Raw genomic sequence first — 21798 nt, 5'->3', positions numbered from 1 at the left:
AGTGTATGAGAGAGTGTGTGTATATGTATGTGTTAGCAAAAATGTTTCAAATAAAAAGTGTATATTTCACATAAGATATGTTTATGATAGCGCCCAACAATAACATTCGCCAGGCAGCCTTCACATACACTTACACTTGCCCTACCCTTCTTAGCGACCGATCGGTCAACCAGCCGCCCACCCACACCTGCCCGCACTATTTTCCTTTTTGGCATTACCAAAGCCCATGCGGCCCACCTGAATGTGCTACAACCAACGATACAGCTGCTGTCTCTTTTGCACATAAGTAATTTACTCTGCATATCAACTATGTAGTTGCTGCTCGCACGCGTTTGCTCTCTCGCCAATTTCACTGCACGATCGCAGTATGCCTGGCTGCTGGCTAGTGGGCCGCGGATGGCTACATGTGTGTGCGTTAGTGAAAATGTAATTTTCCGAAAAATTTCCTCAACATAACGCGTTGGTTTCTTGCTTGATCGTCAGTCTGTTTAGTCGAACCGCAGCATTCGCTCCCAACGTCGTCAGCTGCTCGGACTATCGTAGAGAGTTTAATTTTTGTTCTTTTCCCTAAGTAAGTTTCCAATACAAATTCATTGAAGAAGAAATTAATAAAAATATAACGTTTTCAATAGAGGCGACACATGAAAAAAGCGTATAATTTTATATGAAATTTTTCAAGTTTTGAAAAGTAAAAAAAAATTATATTTTTTTTATTATCCTTGCAAGCATTTCAAGGCTTTGTGGCTTAATTGGTGAGGCGAAAGAGTGCTGAGTATTCAAAAGTGAGGAATAAGGAAATTCGTTAAAGGAATTTCGCAGACTGAAAAAATTATATAATGCACTGGACATTTTTGTGAAATTGCATGAAGTGCTTATGAGTTTTTGAATATCAAGTCAAATATATAATATTTAGAGATATATGAAATAACAATTTTTCATATACTAGTGACCTATTCACCTGAAGTGTGTGAATATTTAATTTTTTTTAAGAAAGTGTGAGTGGAGTAAAAACTTTTGCGACTTAAAACCTATTGATCTGACACAGGATAATGGAATGAAATACGAAAATTTTAATAAAATAATAAAACTGAATACAATTGAAGAAAAAGCAAAATAAAACTGTAAGAAAAAATATTCAAAAAGTAAAATGAAGTAAGAAAAATATTATCGAACAAGCAAAAATAATTATGAAAGGCATATTAAAACTTTTTTTAAATTCAAAATACAACCAAAATTTTAGTTAAAAGAATTAAAAAAAAACTTATTTTGCAAATAATTTAGAAAGAAAAATGAAACTTAAAAATCTACAAAAATGTTGGTTAAAAAAATTAAAACTACAAATTCATTCAAGTTAAATATTTTTTGTGGTAATTTGACAATTGGAATAAACAACGTTTTGATAGTATATTTAAAAAACTAATAGCAGTTCGATATATTTTAATTAATGCGAAATTTTTTTCTAAATCTTAAAGCATAAAATTCCAATAAAATTAAAATTCAAAACAACTTTAAATATTTAAAATTTAATTCATAAATAAATTTTAGCTTCATATAAGAAAAATTCTCATTAGCATTTGATGGAAAATTTATTTGAAACGTTTGACCGTCATTAGAATAAAAAAGATTAAATTAAGCAAAAAAAAACAAATTTAAATACCTCAACTAGTCACATCACTGCGCGTTATGCTCCTGCCACGCACCACAGCAATCGAATGTAGCGCAGCAGCGCATACAATTTGTGGCACGCAAGGCGCCTCAGATGTATGGCCAAAAATAGACATCGGGCCTGAGCTCAGTATGTTACATGATATACCGAACGATCAGCAGGCCAACAACACGACAACCGAAAAAATGAAATACCACAAAAATAACAATAAATAAAAATAAGAAATAATAGCAGCGAAATGAAAACTGAATCAAGCAAAATAAGAGCCACAAAGAGCAAAAGCCAAGGCAAGCAGCAATGAAATTGTACAAAAGTAAGGCAACATCAGAGCGATTGTGCTGCAGCTGCTACGCTCACTATACCAATTCGCTCACACACATACACACACACACTCACACTCATGTAGACCAAACGCACAAAACCACAGCACAAGCAGCAAAAAAAACAACAATAAGTAAACAAGGTGGAAAAAGAAATTTGTGTGAATTTAAAAATAAATTTCATAAAAAGAAAGCCACTATTCGTATATGTACATGCACATGTATGTGTGAGTGTGTATGAGTATGAATATACATATGTGTGAAGGAATTTGTGCATATGTGCTACCTTGGCCAAATGAATTGAAATGAAACGGCAACGGGAAAACTATAAAACTAAACAAAACATACACACAGGTACACACGCACGCACACACACACATCTGCATGCAAAAAATCAGAACAACAGACCAAACAAAAACGCTAATGAAAATGCCAATTTATAGTCTGTACGCATATAAAAAATTGATATGTATATACCTATGTGTGTGTGTGCAAATACAAAACGCTAACAAAATTGGAAAAGATGGCGCACTCTAATTTCGGAAAATACGACGTGATAAGCAAATTGATCTGACGTATCATACGAAATTTGGAAATATGTTGTGAACTCATAAATTGGTAGTGGAATACTCTCCGCCACACATACACACACTCAAAAATGCACGCCACCTTAGCTATTTTTTATAATTCACATAAACATAAATTCTCCGTCGCTTCCGTTGTTCATGCGCCCAATTTCGAAGCTTCAGGCACGATGGAGCTTTTCGCGAGCTAGTGCGCACTCAAAGCACGATCGTATGATTATACGAAAACTCTTAAGTTCGTTTTTTGTTTTTGTTTCTGCTCTTCTTATACTTAACGGAGAGCGGCTGTCGAATCATGTCGATCAATGCGTTTCGCCCACGCAATGTTCTATTTTTATTTATTTATTTTATTGTGTTTGTTTCTGATACCACTCACACACTCACACACATGCACACACTTTGAACAGGTATTTTTCGTTGTCACTTTTATTAATTTTGGAATTCTGCTATTTGATACCAGTCATATCGGATATGATAACGAAGAGATAGTACGAGCAGATAATTGAGTGCCAATAATGAGAAGAGAGATTTTGGTGCATAAGAAGGGCCTCATATGGAGTTCGATAGCTGTGATATGTTGGCGTTTTTAGATTTGAGTTTTTCATTTTTAATTTGTAATATATTGAATGGAAAATATTTTCGAAAAAAAATTTATTAAAAATTTCCACATTTTTAAACCAATTTCTAATAAATAAAACTCAACTTAAGAAAATACCAACAACAAATTATCTAAATGAGCGAATTTTCTGAACAAATTACCTGGTATTACATTTTTTTTATTTTTTTCATAAAATTAAAATTAAAATTTTAAAACAATGGAAATTATACTAATGAAATCTGGGGTTTCCGGCTAGAGTTAATAAAATGTTATTTCTCATGCGCCCACTAGCAAAAATGTTGAAATATCCATCTTAATACTAGAAATCGTTAGCAGAATGGAAGTACATTTAGCATTTATTGAAATTGATCTGATATTTTCCAAATATTACATATTAACAACTTAAGGGTATTAGATGTATTTTATCAAAATTTTTCCATAAACACATTTTTGAAAAAGTTAAAGCTTTCATATTTAAATGACATTAGCTTACATTTTTTGAAGTAATGTAATGTTAGGGAAAATTCTTTTATTGAAAAATAATATATACACATGTATCTCTGGATTAATGCGCTTATTGCATTAGAAGTAAAAGCTTGGAGTTGAGCTTGGAGTTGAGCTTTTTACCGATCCTTATCAGACTTGAAGAAATAGCTACTTAAGAGGAAATATTTTCTAGATTTATTAAATAACTCTAAGATAAAGATGCAATGTAACCGAGAGATCTGCTAAGAGCACTCTAAATAATATATTAATTTGTACTTTTTAAGAAATATTGTTTACTTCATAAAATTAAGTTAAAATTTCTTATGGCATACAATTTGTGCTAGAACATTCAGGCCGGTTTACATAGTTTTATATAACAAAAAAAGATATTTTAAATTTTTTTGTCAAATTCACAATTATCAATTATCGCAAATTTTCATTTCATGGTTGATGTAAAATACCACGACTCAAATCAGCAAGTCAGCGTGAATTATCCTTTTACAGAAATTTTCTAAATTATTTTCTAATCAGTGACTCGAGGTATATTTTCGGCAATAAAACGTTCCACAAACCATTTTTCTCAATTATGGAATGATAATCATAGCCGAATGATGTCACAAAAATCGAACCGCTCTATCAAATACCTAAACACACTTTGCCTTACCAAAAAAGAAAAACGCGTCACTGATCAAATATGCTACATACATATGTACATATGTACACTATGCACTATAAATTTAAAAGGCTAACAACAACAATCTGCAATACAATCGCTTTAAGAATTTTCGACACCCACGTAATGGGCTATTTTTCGCTACTCAATGTCGTATACAACAGTATACTCAAATATATTTAATTCAATTAATGCTCAGCCCGAATACGCACACACGCATGCTTACCCACATACACATATTCGTTGATTTAAGTATTGAGTGCCGTGTTATGAGAATTTTAATTTGTTATTACCTAATAACACTGAAGAGTACACAGCAAATACTCAACTCATCTTTCTCTCTCCATCTCCAACAGCGTCTCCTTCTACCACCATTTCTTTTACACTAGCGCTCTCTGTTGCTAAAGCTTTTCAACTTGTGGAAATTCAATACGATCTATTTTTAAATACATACATACAAATAAAAGGAAAAACAATATTTTCCTATGTGAGGAATATTGAAACGAATGGTTGGTATGCATGCATATGTGGTTGGTTCACTTTTGCGCAATGAATACACATAAATTCAAATCGAATAAATAAAAATATGTATATGCATATGTATGCGTATTTGTGGCCGTACATGCATATTCGTGTAAGGTGATGTTGTGCATATTTGTATGTGCAAACATGCATACACACATGCATAGATATACATATATATGTGCGGTTTTGCGCTTATTTTCAAATATGACGCTTTGGTGTAAAACTTTTGTTAACAAATGCTAAAAAATGCATCATTTGCTTGCTTTATTCAGCTGCTGTTAGCAGCATAAATACGAGTATAACACATTCGCAAATGAATTCAACAAATTTCACTATTATTTCACGGCGCACACTATATATTCTATACATATGTTTATGTATGTATGTATGCATGTATGTATGCGTGTGAATGCACGTAAAACTTGCTTGTAAAAGCATATTAATTTCTCACCTGCAGCCACAAGGCCTTCGTTTGGCTTTTATGTGCGAAATATGAAGTACTTTGGAAAAGTATGCACTTTATTTGATTGGTTATATTTATGTGCACATTTATATATATATACATAGGTGCGCAGGCTTTTAATTTGAGTAATGCAAAATCCTGCCCGCAGTAGCAGAGTGTTCACACAAAGGGTCTTAGTCCGAAAAAGTTACTCATAAAAGCCATCTACCTTTCGTGGCATGAAGTGGCATAAAATGGTAGCAGGTGGTATCTACATATAAGTACATATGAATGTATTTGGAGTATTGCTGTATAAAAAAATCAAAACTGTTAACAGAAACACAATGAAGTTCCAATAATGGGTACTCCTTCGCCGATTGATCAATATTGATATTCCACATTTGCTAATTTCCAGAAAACAATGTTGTCGATATGTTTCACAACTGATTAGTATAACAATAACAATAGAGCAAAGCTCTCCAAAAACCAATTACTTTTTTTTAAATAAATAACTTTCGGTATCAATAAATTTCTTATTTAAGTATTAACATTTGTTTATTCTGTAGACTTTTTCCATGCTATAATATAGATTTCCTTCAAATCAGAACATATCGCGTAACCTACTTCAACCAAAAAGTTTCTCATAAAAAACCATCTCTTATTCGGAAGCGGTATTAAAATGTAGGCCCTCTACTTGTGGAACGACATGAACACACACACCACAAATTGAGAGCGAACCTCAGCCAACAAGTGATGTACGCAAACCCTCAAAGAGTTTGCATATTTAAGACTTTACATTTGTAATACAACTATCCCTGTTATCGTAACATTTTCTGTTAGCTGAGCATGGTTGAGTTAAGAACGTCCTGAAAGAGAGCTAACGGGCTTTCGTACAAAAATAATTGCATCGGAATTTGAGTAAATATATGTATGCGATATTTAACTGTGGGTAAGCGCAAATGGTAGTTAAGGTTCGATGTAAATAGGCTATACAATTTTGTATTAAATGGTGAAGTTGTAAGCCTCTGCTGTTGAACTGATCTTGCTGTTAAACTTGTGTGTGCAATTATTTCAGCTTCTGACTTATGACCCACTGCCATGGTGGAATATTCCCAATTATAGAGAAACTTGGTGGTACTAGTGGACTAGTGGTACAAAAATAACTCTTATTTATTATTAAAAGAATTTCATTTCTTTAGTCTTGAAAATAAGGAGCTCTGTAGCGAAGAAGCCAAAAGTGTGGATCTAAAAATTAATTTAGTTTTATTAAATCTTTCAATAGACCAAGTGCTTTTGCCTCTGTCCCTTAATCAAATGCGGGAATTATATAATTTCAAAAAAATCGTGCCGGTAAAAAATAGCAAGTTTCACCTTTTTTCATTATTTTCTAAAAATATAGTTTACACTACAACAAAAACCATATAACTTAAGGTTTCAACCAAATGCAAAAATGTACATGAAATAATCAGAATCTGCGTATGCAGTTTTGTAGCCCATTCAGTTATGATATAATATTTTGCAAGTTTAAAGTGTCTCGAAATTCAAGTTGATTTTTTTATAATTTTTTCGTAATGGTGTTATGCATTTTCTTAGATATAACGACTGCTCGAATATCTTTGAGCCACTTTAAACTTGCACTTGCTTATGTATGTAAGGTCAGTTTTTCATGATGGTTCTAGCTTGTAAGTTCTTTTAATCATATTAAAAATTTCAATTTCAATTAAATTTTTCATCTAGAAAAATTATTTGGGTTCTCACTTATAATATGAAATATCTATGCCACAAAACAGGAAATTATGTTTAAACCGGCTAAAATTTACGATAAAATAAACTGATTGATCTGATTAATTTTAAACTTGACGATTAAACTTGCCTTCATACAGCCAGAATTATGGAACAAAAGACGGGCAGGGCTAAAGTAAATTGCCATTTTGTTATTTTTATTCTAGTTATTTTTGAAATTTATAAAGGGTTTTCCAATAAGAGGTGTTATTTTGATATTCAAAGAAAAATGCTATTTTTTTAGTATAAATGTTCGGGTGTTTATTTCATTATAAAGAGAAAGGTATGCCGTTAATACTGGAAAATGACATCAGGCAAATGACCACCACGAGCACGCTTACAGGACAATATCCTTTTCATGAAATTTTCCATAGCCGAATGGCAGAATGGCTGCCCTATGTCCTCGATAGCCTCACGAATTCCGTCTTTGAGGTCTTGATTCGACCCTGGGCCTTCTCTTTCACGTGGCCCAAAGAAAAAAGTCACAATGTTTTAAATCACAAGATCTCGGTGGCCAATTGTGATCACCTCTTCGAGAGATAACACGGTCCGGAAACTTTTCCCGTAAAAGATCAATGGTTTCGTTGCTTGTGTGGCACGTAGCGCCATCTTGTTGAAAACAAACGTTGACCAGATCAATACCAACCAATTCCGGTCATAAAAAATCGTTAATCATCTCTCGATAGCGCAATCCAATTCAAAATAACACCTGTTATTGGAAAACCCTTTATATTCAAATGCCCACTCTCTTTGCTTTTGCTTTCATAAATATGCAAGTGAGAAAATTAATATATAAGCACATCTAATATGTTTGTACTACTTCAATTTACTGCAAGATAAAACTATTAAAGTTATGAAGAGATTACTTTTTATTTTATGTTCAAACATTTTATATTTTTCCAATTGTTTTATCTTATCGCCAACGACAATTCACCACAAAAGCCATCATTATCCGCGTCAAAGCCTATTGAAATGCTTCTTAATCGCAAAATCACAGTCAAATACCACAAAAGAACTTTATTTCGATGCAAACTTATGAAATATTAATGATACAAATCAATTCAACTCAATTTAATCCTCCCACAACTTTGTTTCTTTGCAGGTTTCTTAATCCCAAACCATAACCATGTCCGATGAAGAGGAGTACACGTAAGTATAACAAATGAATGCAAATGCAGAAAAAAAAGAAATTTTAAAATAGCAACCACAAAAAGAGAAAAGAAAATAATTAGAACGAGCAGCACTTAATTGAATTAAAATAACAAACAAACAGAAAATTGAAAACAAACAAAAACAAAAACAAAACGAAAACACAAATGCTAGATAAATGCCACGTACAGGCAATTAAAAATGCAGTGATTACTCGCACCATAGAGCAAAACGAAAAAAAATACTTCAAAAGCATTCCACTACGTTTTTGAGAAATTGCAAAAACAAATAAAAAATTAAATTAAAATACATATAAATACAAAAAATACAAAAAAAATTGTCAATATTCATGCTGATAAATTACAAATTTGCATATTAATCGCTAAGCACAATTCTCATGCGCACATACATAATATATACGCCAGAGTGCTACGGGGCGTATACGTAACACAGCACATTTGACTGCTGTTGCTACTTTTCCGTACATACTTTTATGTGCACATATCTACATAAATACTCTTTCAAGAGGTCATAAAATCAAAGCAAACAGAAATAAAATATTCCATTCACGTTTGTGCATGTGAATTGCAAATATGTATGTATGTATGCAAAGCATTTGATTAATACCAATTCACAAAAATGTATGCCTACAAGTATTTATGGGAATTAAATTTATCATTTGCTATTAGGTTCTTACATTGTAGCACAGATATTTTTTCATTCATATACATGTGTTTAATAGAAATGTATTCACGTAGCAAAATATGTGTGCATTGACATGTGATATTTGTCGATAGCTTTTTATGAATTTTTTAAAAGTGCGAATTTTTATTGAGGCTGTGTAAGTGAGTTAAAATTAAAATTAAAATTGTGTAAATTTTGCCTATTCTGATGCTTCAGTTTAAAACAAAATTAGTTTTTCAACAATTCATGTTTGTTAAATGAAAGAATTTTCACAAAATTATTAGGCTGAAAAAATTTGAAGTACTTTAAATAAAATTTTTTTTTAAGAATTTGCTCCAACATGAAATATTATTAAATATTAAAACATTTGTATATTAGAATAATTATCATACAATGGAGCACAGTAATTTTAAGCCACAACAATTTTTTTCCTCAAAAGGTTTAAGTACCTGAGTGCAATGTCAGCTAAAAAAAGTGTAATAATATCGAAATAAATAAATAAAATACGCAACCTACCTTACACAATAATACCTTTTTATGTTGTTAAGCAAGTTGTTTCATTTTTTCTCCATTATTTATCTTTCTTCACATGTACTACTGTGTTCGTACCGTAACAAACCACAATAAAACACACACATGCATACAACTATAAATGTTTACGTACACGTATCCACGAACGTTCGTCCATTGTTCGTTAAATCGATCGCCTGCCTGATCGTACGCCCGCCCGCTCGCTCGCCCGTCCCTACATCACATATATGTATGTGTTTCGAACAAAAAAAAAATATATTAATATGCAAAACATAACTGTTCCATATCTGAATGTTTGTGTATGTGGTAAAAAAAAAACATACACAAATCGTATCTATGTATTCGCATGTACGTCTAACATAATGCCATCAAAATAGTTCCGAGGAGGAGGAGGAGGTTGTCGAGGAGACCAGAGAGTAAGTACCTCAATCATAAAAAAAAAAACTTAAAAATCATAAACACTTAGTCACTAGCATACAAAAAATTGTATTACATCACAAATCCACCCACACACACACGCACACACAAATTCGTTCACCATTCAGTTCATTCATTGCAAAACCAGATGTATAAAAAATGAATAAAAAATATTACAGTTATCACTGAATTCTTCTCATCCATTTACACACTCACTGAACTACTTAATTTAATTAACCACTTTGTATTCTAAAATTTACTTTTATGCTTAAAAACAAAATTTCGAATTAAGTATTTAAAAATTATCTAACTTAAAAATCTCTGAAAAATTAAAAACGCTGTGAATGGAGATTGCAATCATTGTGATTGAAATCATAGAAGTCACAATCAATGACTTCGCTTATTTGCTTACTATAATTCACGATCAGCTAATCAGTGAGCCTGACTAAATGTGAGTTATTTGAAGTCAAATACAGTGATAAAAAATTCAAAAACGTCTATAGTAAAATGGTGAAAATGAATGACAATGAGAATTATAAGTTATTTATAAAAACATAAAAATAATTATTTGACTCTTTAAACATACTTTTGAAAATCACTGCAAGAAATACTATATTAATAAATATTATTTGTATTATTTCACATAAAATTCTTCAAATTAATTAATATAAATTCATGTTTTAGTGAATATATTAAATTGATATTGAATTTTTTTGTATTCTTCATAAAAAGTTTACATTTAATTTTCAAAAATGATTTATATCACATCAAATAATTGCTTGCGATTGATTGCAGTCTCTCAAACAAAGCTTTGCGTAATAAAAGTTGACGAACCAAATTTCAAATTATTTTAATTTCTCATAAATTCTTAAATGGAAATATAAGGTGGCGCAAAACTAATCACCATATCAGAAGATTTATAATTTTTGGAAATGCCGTTATACGTAAATCATATTGCCATATTTGTCAAAGACGTGCAAAGGTCAAAATGCCGATCTCCCTCACTCAAAATATTTTTTTATTTAAGAAAAAAGTTATACAAAAACAAAATTAATGATTAATGTTGTGCCACCTTGTACTTTATATGATTTGTTATAAATCAGAACAAGAATAGGCCATTCAGAGTAAATTCGACCACAAATTATGATTGGAAAAACTAGTATAACACAAAATTGGTGCGCTGATGAGAATTTAAAAGCTGCTGTCAGTTAGAATATAGTTCAAAAAAATTAATTATTACTAAACATTTTAATTATTTCAAATGGTATTAACAATGAAAGCACAAAATGCTCGCAGATAAAACGGCACCGAAAAATGTAATAAGAGACAAAATTTACTAAAATATGCTACTACTTAAATTAGTTACTTTTATAAAAATATATCTGCTATTGAAAGCCACAGTAAAAATGCAACAAAATTAGCAAATTGCAAGTAGATAAGCAAAAATGGGGTAAAAAAATTGCGACATTATTTTGTTAAACGATTTGTAGGAGTAGTTGTAGGAAACAAAGCGTTTGAAAAAAAGGAAAATGAAATTAATAAATGAACTCAAAATTTACCCTCAAAATGGATTAGCACAAAAATCTGAGCAAGTAGGCAGTGTTAGCATTAACTACTTCGTAGCAGTAATAGCAACATAAACTGGTCTGAACTTGAATAGATGAGTATTTGTGCTCATCAACGCCAACTTAGCAGACATGAATAATTTTACAAATAGTGCTCCGGTCAACTCCAAGTTCTTTGCTACTGCTCCAACTACAGAGAGTACTGCATATGTTTTTAACTATTGCTGTGAACTACTTCTTGGAGCGGAGCAAAACTGCTGATCCCACGTTTTGCGCCACCTTCTCTACTATTCATCTATTTAAGTTCAGAGCAGTAGCGAGAGCAAAAATGAGAACTACGAAACGGAGCAATTTCAATCCCTACAAATAGGAGCTCGAGCCACACAAGTAGCAACTAGAGACCGGAAGCAGGCGCATGAGGCTGCCTTCTAAGGAGCAATCCTTTCTTTTGGAGGTTGTCTATGAAGGGCACAAAAGTTCTTAAGACCCAAGTGCAAGTCTCTATACATATACATATTTATTTAGATGTTCCCTGATCGACTCAATTTTAGTTTTTATAAACTTTCATACACATTTTGGCAGCTCCAAAAGTAATTTTTCTTTTTACCATCTCCTGCCTGTGGTCTACACTACTTCTAATAAAGGGTTTAATAAAACATAAAATAAAAGAACATACTGCCGCTCCTCAAATAGTAAACATAATCCTTCTCTATATAAACCAAAAATAAAGTTGGAATTAAACTGCTTGCAATACAAAAATGGAGCCTTTCGATACGCGTATCGTGGGTTAGATTAGGTTTTCGTGGCAGTCGGTTTTAAAAATAGCCAACTCACTTAGGCCATGTAGGTCCGTTGTGGTACAACTGCGTAACACGTGAACCTCAGTACTTATTTATTTATCATGGAACCATTTAGACGCTCTTATGAAGCGTAGGATAGGTTTTCTCCCAACAGCAGAGAGTTTCGTAAGAGAGTCAAAAGAGTATTTCTCTAACAATTCTGCTCTATTCCTAGCTAAGGCTGCACAATTACAGAGGGAAGTGTTCTACCGTTTCTTCCTCTTCCTCGTCTCTACAACTACTAGCGCAGGTTACTTGTTATTAAAAATTTCAATAGAAATATATGGAGATGACGTGTAAAAGCTGCACGTTTTTCATGAAATTCAAACAGAATGTGGCAAAATTTAGAGTTTGTGAAAACTCATAACTAAAAAATAAGCATTTTCGAAATAAATGGTTCAATTTTGTGTAAACAGAGTATAGTAAAAAAATGATGGTATACAAATTTCTAGGCAGGTGGATAGTCAAAATTTACAAAAAATCCTATGCGAAAAAGTCGTAGCAGTACGTAGTTGTAGTAGTGGTAGTTGTAACGAAAGGCGAAAACACATAATTAAAAAAATCAGAATAAAATGCACACTAAAATAGCTAACAGCAATCGGCACCGCTGCGCTCGCGCAATATATAATAACTTTTAATTTGCTATAAAGCAACCAAATACTAAATCAAGTAGAAAAAATTCACAATTGGCTGCTGCCCAAGCCAAAAGATTCGGTTGTTATAAATCAACTGCAAATTACTTACTAGTTTCCCCAATCCAGAGCAAAGCAAAAATAATTAAAAACGAAAAAAAAATTTTAAAAACTCAATGCTAAAATTCGAAATGAAATTCAAGCAAATTAAAAACAATAACAACTACATTTATATAAGCAAATGGCAAAACCACCAAAATTACAATTACTTTGTAACTAAATTCATACGAATTTGAAAATTCTAATGACTCTACTATTTATTTGTATGTCTAAGCACTTCCTTCCTGGCTTTAACTCTCTCACTACTTCTTCGTTTACTTACTCTCTGTATGTATGTACTCGTACTCTTACTTCTATCAACCAAACCTTCTGCTAAAATACAGCTGGAAATCTTTATAACAAACAAACATCTACAAAATTTGCCATTTCGTCAACGTCGCACATACAAATAAACATTTCTAAATGCATAAATATTGTACTTGTAGTTGTTTACACCTGCAATGGAAGATGAAACTCAAAAATATGTTCTTGTTTGTTTTTTCTCTTTTTTCTTTCTTTTGTTTCTAATTGCAGGAAGTAAGTAGAGAAAACAAAAAAAAAACAAAAAAAAAAACCCAAAGGGGCAAACAAAATGCGCCACAAACACGCAGTAAACATACAAACAAAGCACACCCACACACACACACACACATATGTGTAACGTATTTTAAGAGTGGTGCAGGAAAGATGAATAAAAAATAAAAATAATTGAAATAAATGTAATCTGAAGCGCATCTAGTGCCTATGTATGCATGCTGAAGAAGCATACACCTGGGCGCAGTGTAGTTAGCTTTTAAGTGTATAATGGGAAGGATTGTAAGGATTTGTGACCTTGTTGCACAAAAATTATTTCTTAGGCATGCAAAGTAGCTTCGTCAGTTTACACACTCATATATGTACACATATGTTGCATAACTGTACACATATACATGTATATTTATGTATTTATATGCACATATATGAATTTATAACAATTTTTTATTATATATAATCACATACGCATATAAACATAACTGATGGCACACCTACATATGTATGCATAAGAATTTGTATATCTACGAATGTATATATCCCTTTGATTCCATGCATTTTGTGGCCTCTTATGCCAAGCCTTGAATGTAAATACGCATACCGTCAAGCAGCCGTTAGCAGCGCAGTTAGCAATAACGTAGTTTTTTCTTTCAAAGCAGAGAGTATTTTATTTTTAACCAAAAATTTTTACAATTTCTTAAGATTTTTATTCTCATCCAAAATACGAAAAAAACCAAGAAAATTCAGCACCTTGCACATTTGAGTGCAAAAAAAAATTCGAATTGTATGGCCACCAACAAAAAAAAAAAAACAAAAACGTTGCAAGAACCGTAGTGTATGTTAGCAACTAAAACATAGCAGTTTTTTCCGCTACACCTATTTTGATATACATTTATTTTTGGCTCGTTTGCATAGTTTTTTTTTTCAAAAATAGATTTAGTTTGAGTTAAGCATTTGTTCGTTTATATATGCAAAACATATTTTATATATATTTATTTGTATATATCTATATGCGTATATGTATACTTTTGTATACGGTGTATATACAAGCATACATTTCAATACATTTACATACATTTTTATTATATACTGTATATTTACCACGTATGTAACACATTTTTAAACAAATACTTTTTTATTCTTTCTTTTCGACAACGTTACCTTTTTTGTGTTGTTGTGTGTGTGTTAAACTTATAAAATTTTTTTGTAAATGATTGCGGCAATTATAATCAAATGTAAAAATATAAACACATCACCAACCAATCAACCAACCAACCAACCACACATCCTTCACTGTGGATATGCCAAAAAATCTATATGAAATAAAATTAAAAAAAAAATCGATTTTTGAAAAACCAAATGTTGACAAATTTTAATCACACACAATTCAATCCAATCAATCCATCCACAAAATGTTTGCAAATGCATTATGAAAACGTAGAAAGCCACCTCAAACACCAGCCGAGTAAGTGTTAAAAATAAAGCAAAACAAAAAAAGAAAAACAATGATTTATAAATATTTATAGTATTTGTTTATTATTGTAAACTCACCAAACGCTAACTGGCTGGCTGCAAGTGAAGCGCACTCTAAAGAGCTACCGAAAAACTAACAGCAAAAATAATCGAAATGGAAACGGTGTTACTCCACACTCGCAATATTTTGTTGCACGAAAATTCCAATATTGGCTACAAACCAAACAAAAAATTATTAAAAACACTGCTTTTCTTTATAAAAATTCTTTCTCGTAAGAAAATATTTTTTTCTCAAAATTCTGCAGCGCGCCACTTCAAAACTTCGCTTGCAGCCATATTTTTTCTCCCACCAAAACCTAATGCGTTATTTGTTTTTGTAATTTTGCTTTATATGTAATTGTTGTGTGATCCCAATATCCTAGCAAGCTGCCCTTAAAGACCTAAACGCAAAGTAATTTTGTTTAGTTAGTTAACTTAACAATTTTTGTACTCACCCAACATCAATGTTTGAGTGTTTTCCGCGCAAACGACAAAAAAACAAACAAAAAAAAAACACAAATCGCACTTAAAATAAAATTCGTATTCTTCATGTATTTATGTATTCATGTATCAGCACATCATCATGCCATCAATGTTACATAGATTTATTTTCTTCATATTTTAGTCAATGTGTTATATGGCATGCAATTTAGCACGCTCGGCCCATTGTACATACACATATCTATGCACCCAATTCTTAGGTCATATTGGGCTCTGTACTGCGCTAGAAGATGCAGCATCCTACCGAAAACTAAAAAAATAAAACAAAAATCAAAATATATATTTATTTAACATTTAAGCTAATTTATTGTATTTATTTACTACAATAGTGGCATAACCCTTCTGTGTTGTAGTTGTAGATATGTATTAATGCGTACTTATGTCTGTTTTATGTTTATGTTGATGTTGTTAATGTTATTGTACTTGGCATCATAATGTAATTTTTGTAAGTCATACCTAGCATACTTTGAACTATTTCACTTCTCTAAAAAAATACTCTAAGCTTTTTCTAGATACTCATTGAACTCCTATTCTGAATGTTTTCATAAATGTTTAATATCATATCTATTTTGATTAGATGATTTTAATAATTTTGAACTATAAGCGTTTTTGCATTGAAAATTAAAATCCTTTTTACTTACAAAACAAATTTTGTAATGTTTATACTTCCACTAATTGGAATGACTGTTTCACATAGACTAAAATTTCAATTTTTTTAAATTAAACCACTTTAATACCATATTTAAAAATTGTTTAGATAAAAAAAGATATAACTGTGTCATAATAATTTAGGCACAATTACAAAGTATTGCATGTAAAGTAATAAAAAAATGTGATGATTACAGTTTGTGTCGTATTTTAGTTCTTTTGATTGTAATCACATGTAATAATGCATATCTAATTACATTTTTAATTTTTGAATACTAAAATGTATTGATTACATTTGCTACCAAAAAGCGATAATGATTACAAAAAATGTATTGATTATGGTTACAAAAAGGTATAGATTACATTTATTACCAAAAAGTGATAATGATTACAAAAAAAGTATTGATTAAATATTTTTTTAGATTACAGTTGAATAAATTGGATAATAGTTTCGAGGACTGTAATGCATGTAATATAAAGACATTTTTGGTATCAGAAGTCATCGGGATGTAAAAAAATGATAATTTGCAATTAAAAGTAATCATTATTTTTAATCTGAAATAATTTAAAAAAAAAAAATTAAAAAAACATTTGTTTATATTTACAAAGATTGAACAGTAAAGTGTTTATAATTTTAATAGTACTTATAAAGTAATGGTGCAATCTGAAGCAAGTACTATTTCCTCGTACAATAATATTTTTCTGAAGGCAATATTATGCAGTAAAATATCTATTATGAATGAAATTGAATGATTACTAGAACTACAAATTCAACCTTCCGTTGCACACTTTTTTTAAAACCTTCGGTCGGGCACCCGGGTCTGGCCTTTTTTCGTCCTGTTTGATGATCCTTTTTAAAACGTTATATCCATAAATCGATAGAACATTAAATTTTAGGAAGCTACCTGGAAGCTCAAGTCGTTAACAGTAATAGAAATATGTTAAATTCACGTCCAAAGTCGAGAAAACAGTCTGGGCAGACCCGGGTGCCCAACAGAGGGTTAAGGTCATCACCAGGAAGTAATCATTACATCTACTTGTTGGTTATAATTAAATTTTTTTTAACGACTTACATAATCGCCTACAATTTTTGATTACAAAGTAGTAGTGTTTGATTTATTTTACTGTAAAATTCCAACAACTTTCAACCCGCTAAAACAATCATGATTAAATTAACTAAGATTTTAAGATTTCATACACAATTATATGAAAACAACAAAACAAAAAAATGTTGATCATCATATTTACTATTTCATGAGTACTTTTTATCATATCCGTTACATATTCCGATATGCGTTCACCAATAAGCTACATATGTATACTACAACACTACTCACACATACTCATATTTATCAATATTACTCTTACTACTACTCTTTATACTAAATATATTTGAGATTAATAGTTATCAACTATTTAGGAATGTATATTTACATAACTGAAATTTAACGCCTTACTCTCAACTACTCTCTTGTACTCTTAAATGTGGGCTCGTAAAACCGCTATTTTACCTCGCTCTCACCTGTTCACTACTATTTAAAGCATCATGAATGTAGGTAGTAACTGAAACTAATGTGCATTCTTTTCTCTTTCTCCCCACAATCTCTTTCATTCGTACGCACGCTCTTCTCGTTAAAATCTTTACTTCGATATTAATAGAGGTGAGGGAGATCCAGAATTCATTAAACGTCAGGATCAAAAGCGCTCCGATCTCGATGACCAACTGAAAGAATACATCAATGAATGGCGTAAACAGCGCGCAAAGGAAGAAGATGAGTTGAAGAAACTCAAGGAAAAACAGGCCAAGCGCAAGATCTCGCGTGCCGAAGAGGAACAAAAGATGGCGCAACGCAAGAAGGAGGAGGAAGAGCGCCGCGTACGCGAAGTTGAGGAGAAGAAGCAGCGCGAAATCGAAGAGAAACGCCAGCGTCTTGAGGAGGCCGAGAAGAAGCGCCAAGCTATGCTGCAGGCCATGAAGGACAAGGACAAGAAGGGACCCAATTTCACTATTGCCAAGAAGGATGCAGGCGTGGTAATCCTTTCATTCTAATACATTGCAATATACTTATATGTGTTCCCCGTTTTGTTTTTCTTTCTCTTCCTTTTGCTGTCTTGCTACCTGTGTCTCTTTGTCTTCCTTTTTATCATATTTTTTTTAACCGCACCTTCAAAAATCACTGACAACACACATTGGTTGAACGAACTTGACAAAATTCTTAAAACCTATAACGTATATTGTGGAAATATAATCACCCACTAACATAATCCAAAAAACCGTTGCTTAATGGACTAACTCTTACCTTTCAACATCCCATTCTTTTCCTTTTCTACAACCTTTCCTTTGTTATTTCGTGAATTTGGCACGAAATGCAAATGCTTCTGTTTTTCGATTCCTTAAACCAAAAACGAAAACAAAAAACAAAAAAAAAAAACAAATCTTCAACACTTTTTTGTGTGTATCTTTCTATCTCTCACTTTTGATTTTGTCGTTTCACGTCTTTTTCCTGAATTACGAACTACTCTCTACGGTCAATGACAAACTTTTATTTATGGCATACGCGTATACTACTGTGTGTTACATCATCAAACACAAAAACAAAAACATATAGTTGGGACTCTCATCCGCCGCTATGGAGCGTAACAAGACTAAGGAACAGTTGGAAGAGGAGAAGAAAATCTCGTTGTCGTTCCGCATTAAGCCTCTGGCCATTGAAGGTTTCAACGATACCAAACTGCGCGAGAAGGCCCAAGAACTGTGGGAACTCATCGTCAAATTGGAAACTGAGAAGTATGACTTGGAAGAAAGGCAGAAACGTCAGGATTACGATGTAAGTATCTGCATCAGTTCATATATAAACAAATACACATACATATATTTGTGTGTGTGCATGTAAAGAGCTTGAAGTCAACTTGATTTCCCTTATTCTATGTGCAGTTGAAAGAGTTAAAGGAAAGACAGAAGCAACAGCTCAGGCACAAAGCCTTGAAGAAGGGTCTCGACCCCGAGGCTTTGACTGGCAAATACCCGCCCAAAATTCAAGTCGCCTCCAAATATGAGAGACGTGTTGACACCCGCTCATATGACGACAAGAAGAAGCTCTTCGAGGGTGTAAGTATACCTAGATATGAAACTCACCATATTTGTATGTACTTAGATATGCATTACTTTATACATTTTAATTTGTTGGTAATGGAGAGGACCTTTGAAAAAAAGGAAAATTTACTTTCGTTTTTCTTAATGATCTGTGAACATAAAAGCCATGTATATTCTCTATTTATATTTTTGTGCGAAGGGCTATGATACGCTTTTCAAGGAAACTGCCGAGAAGCGCTGGCAAGAGAGGCAAGAAAGATTTACATCGCGAACCAGATGTAAGAATACAAATCGGCTGTGTGGCTTTGCAAATTGGCACCCCATACCAAACATTTGCGAACAATCCTAAAGTATGACTTGGTGTGGGGTTCCATTGCAGCGGTAGCCTGTCGTTTATGTATTTGTGTTCCCATACAAAATAACAAAAATATGTTTGTGAGTGTGAAATCGTTGTAAAAAAAAAACGCTTTAAGCATTGGAAGATTACCGTGAAGTTGTAATGTGTATGCATTAACAATAACTTCATACTAAATTTCTGTAACTCAGTCATCATACAGGGAACTAAAACAAAAACTCTAGATCTTTTCATAAAATTGAAGCACGTATTCTAAAAACTTTCCCACACACATACACAAACTTGGGGCGAAAGTGTTCGCGCATTGGTCAAACGTCGACTTTTGAGCAATAATTAAGCAAATGGAGAGAATACAGAGGTGGAGGTAACCGCTATTCCACTCTCAGTGAATTCACAGAATCAAATTATTTGCTGAAGTAATAATTGAATATTTGTACTTACTTTATTGTCGTATTTTTTTTTTAATTTTTATTGTTATTCATGAGCGAATTTCCTTTACAACGACGTTCTCTTTCTTGTTTATTTATGGTTACACCATAGCCGGAATTACTCTCAGACTTGGAATCGATCATTCTTGTTGAAAACTGGCACAAGTCGTAAAGTTACCATATTATGTGTACTTATAAAAAAAGAAATTAATTATAGTGAGCACGACTCAACCCTTACCACTTGCCCAGGGAGAACTAAATAAATAGGGCTTAGAAAAAAAATATTATTTTCATCCAAAAAATTTGTAATATCCACTCAGTTACGAATTTGTTTATAGGCATTTTTTTATTTCTCCAACTATTTTTTAGAAGCATATCAAGTAATCTCACTAATATCAAATATAGTCATATACTCGTTACTTACTCTACTACTATCATTGTCTCTCTCTCTCTTTCTCTATTTCACTTGTACTGCGATTTTATGTATGCATTTGTTACGTGTTGCGTTGTCGTATGCCTGCAAACGTAATTTATAAACACAAACAACAATAACAAAAACACACATGCGGCCAATAGGGCTGGGAAGAAATCGGCAAAGAGGTGAATGAGAAGATCTGGAACGAGAAGAAGGATCAATACGTTGGCCGCCAGAAATGTACGTATTAAAAGCCAAAAACAGGAACAACAAATAGATGCCTAATAATATCGGAATTTCGAATTACACTCAATACAAATCGAAAAACTTCTGTTCAATGTTTTGTCTTTTGCCTAATACCATTTTGATATTTCTAAAATTTAATGTGAAAAATTTTGTTTTTGCTTCACACTAATCGCAATAACTTTTGTGAGAAAAGAACCGTTTTTAATGAGGTTATTCTCTTTATTCTTCTTAAATATAGCCAAACTGCCCAAATGGTTCGGCGAACGACCAGGCAAAAAGACCGGCGAACCCGAGACACCCGAAGGCGAGGAAGACGCCAAGGCCGATGAGGATATCGTCGAGGAAGAAGAGGAAGTCGAGGAGGAAGTTGTCGAAGAAGAGGATGAGGAAGCCGAAGAAGAGGAAGAAGAAGAGGAGGAAGAAGAGGAAGAAGAGGAGGAGGAAGAAGAAGAGGAAGAAGAAGAGGAGGAGGAGGAAGAAGAAGAATAAATTAATTTAACTACATTTAATAAAATTTAAAAACAAAGAAAATAGTTATTATTAGCTTATTCGATCAACCAAAAAAATAAAACAAAAAATAACGAGCGAAAATCAGCAAGTTTTGCAGTTAAAAAAAATGAAAAGAAAAAACTGCACACATTGTCAAAGTTCCTCTCTCACTCAACTCAAACTCACTCTGACACAATTACTACTGATTATTCACTCAGTCGAACACCCATACAAACAACTATGACAACACGAACGCATTCTCGCTCTCTCTCTTTGTCTTTTTATAGAAACACAAGAACAAAAACAGCAAAAAAATCAACAAAAAACCAAAAAGAATTGTTCAAATTGTTTGTAATAAATCTTTGAAATTGAGATGAAAATCTGAAATCAGACTAATATGATAATTGCATACACATCTACATACACATATATATATATACACATATATATTTAAATATATAATGTCCAAGTAGCAGAAAATGGTGTATAGACACAACTTATAAACTATTTGTAAGTGGAAAAAACAACGAGAACAACTAGAACATGAATACACAACTCTCTCTTGATATTCCTTTTTCATTTAAGAT

The 21798-nt window shown here is 32.2% G+C and overlaps 1 protein-coding gene across 5 annotated transcripts; it reads left to right on the top strand.

The window, feature by feature from the left end:
• The first annotated feature begins 462 nt into the window (after positions 1-462).
• LOC128858372 (troponin T, skeletal muscle) lies at positions 463-21795 on the top strand. Of its 5 annotated transcripts, none has more exons than XM_054094579.1 (9): positions 463-571; positions 8179-8225; positions 9818-9856; positions 14965-14988; positions 17844-18216; positions 18794-19012; positions 19120-19293; positions 20638-20716; positions 20961-21795. In XM_054094579.1, the coding sequence occupies exons 2-9, from the start codon at positions 8203-8205 to the stop codon at positions 21209-21211; spliced, it is 1182 nt and encodes a 393-aa protein (XP_053950554.1). In that variant the 5' UTR covers positions 463-571; positions 8179-8202; the 3' UTR covers positions 21212-21795. The 5 variants fall into 5 exon arrangements, with proteins under 5 accessions (XP_053950554.1, XP_053950553.1, XP_053950555.1 ...); XM_054094578.1 differs by lacking the exon at positions 20638-20716 and adding an exon at positions 19478-19556; XM_054094580.1 differs by lacking the exons at positions 14965-14988; positions 20638-20716 and adding an exon at positions 19478-19556.
• The last annotated feature ends 3 nt before the right edge of the window (positions 21796-21798 follow it).

This window comes from Anastrepha ludens, chromosome 3, assembly GCF_028408465.1.
Source record: "Anastrepha ludens isolate Willacy chromosome 3, idAnaLude1.1, whole genome shotgun sequence".
Classification (NCBI taxonomy): domain Eukaryota; kingdom Metazoa; phylum Arthropoda; class Insecta; order Diptera; family Tephritidae; genus Anastrepha; species Anastrepha ludens.
The sequence above is the reverse complement of the archived record's forward strand: the minus strand, read 5'-3'. Positions and strand labels throughout refer to the sequence as shown.

What these genes read in the sequence shown, in the direction of transcription:
- LOC128858372 (XM_054094579.1), top strand. Translation starts at nt 8,203, where the DNA reads ATGTCCGATGAAGAGGAGTACAC. An exon ending in GTTGTCGAGGAGACCAGAGA is followed by an intron (nt 9,857 to 14,964) that starts GTAAGTACCTCA and finishes ATGAAAACGTAG; the next exon opens with AAAGCCACCTCAAACACCAG. An exon ending in AGAAACGTCAGGATTACGAT is followed by an intron (nt 19,013 to 19,119) that starts GTAAGTATCTGC and finishes TTCTATGTGCAG; the next exon opens with TTGAAAGAGTTAAAGGAAAG.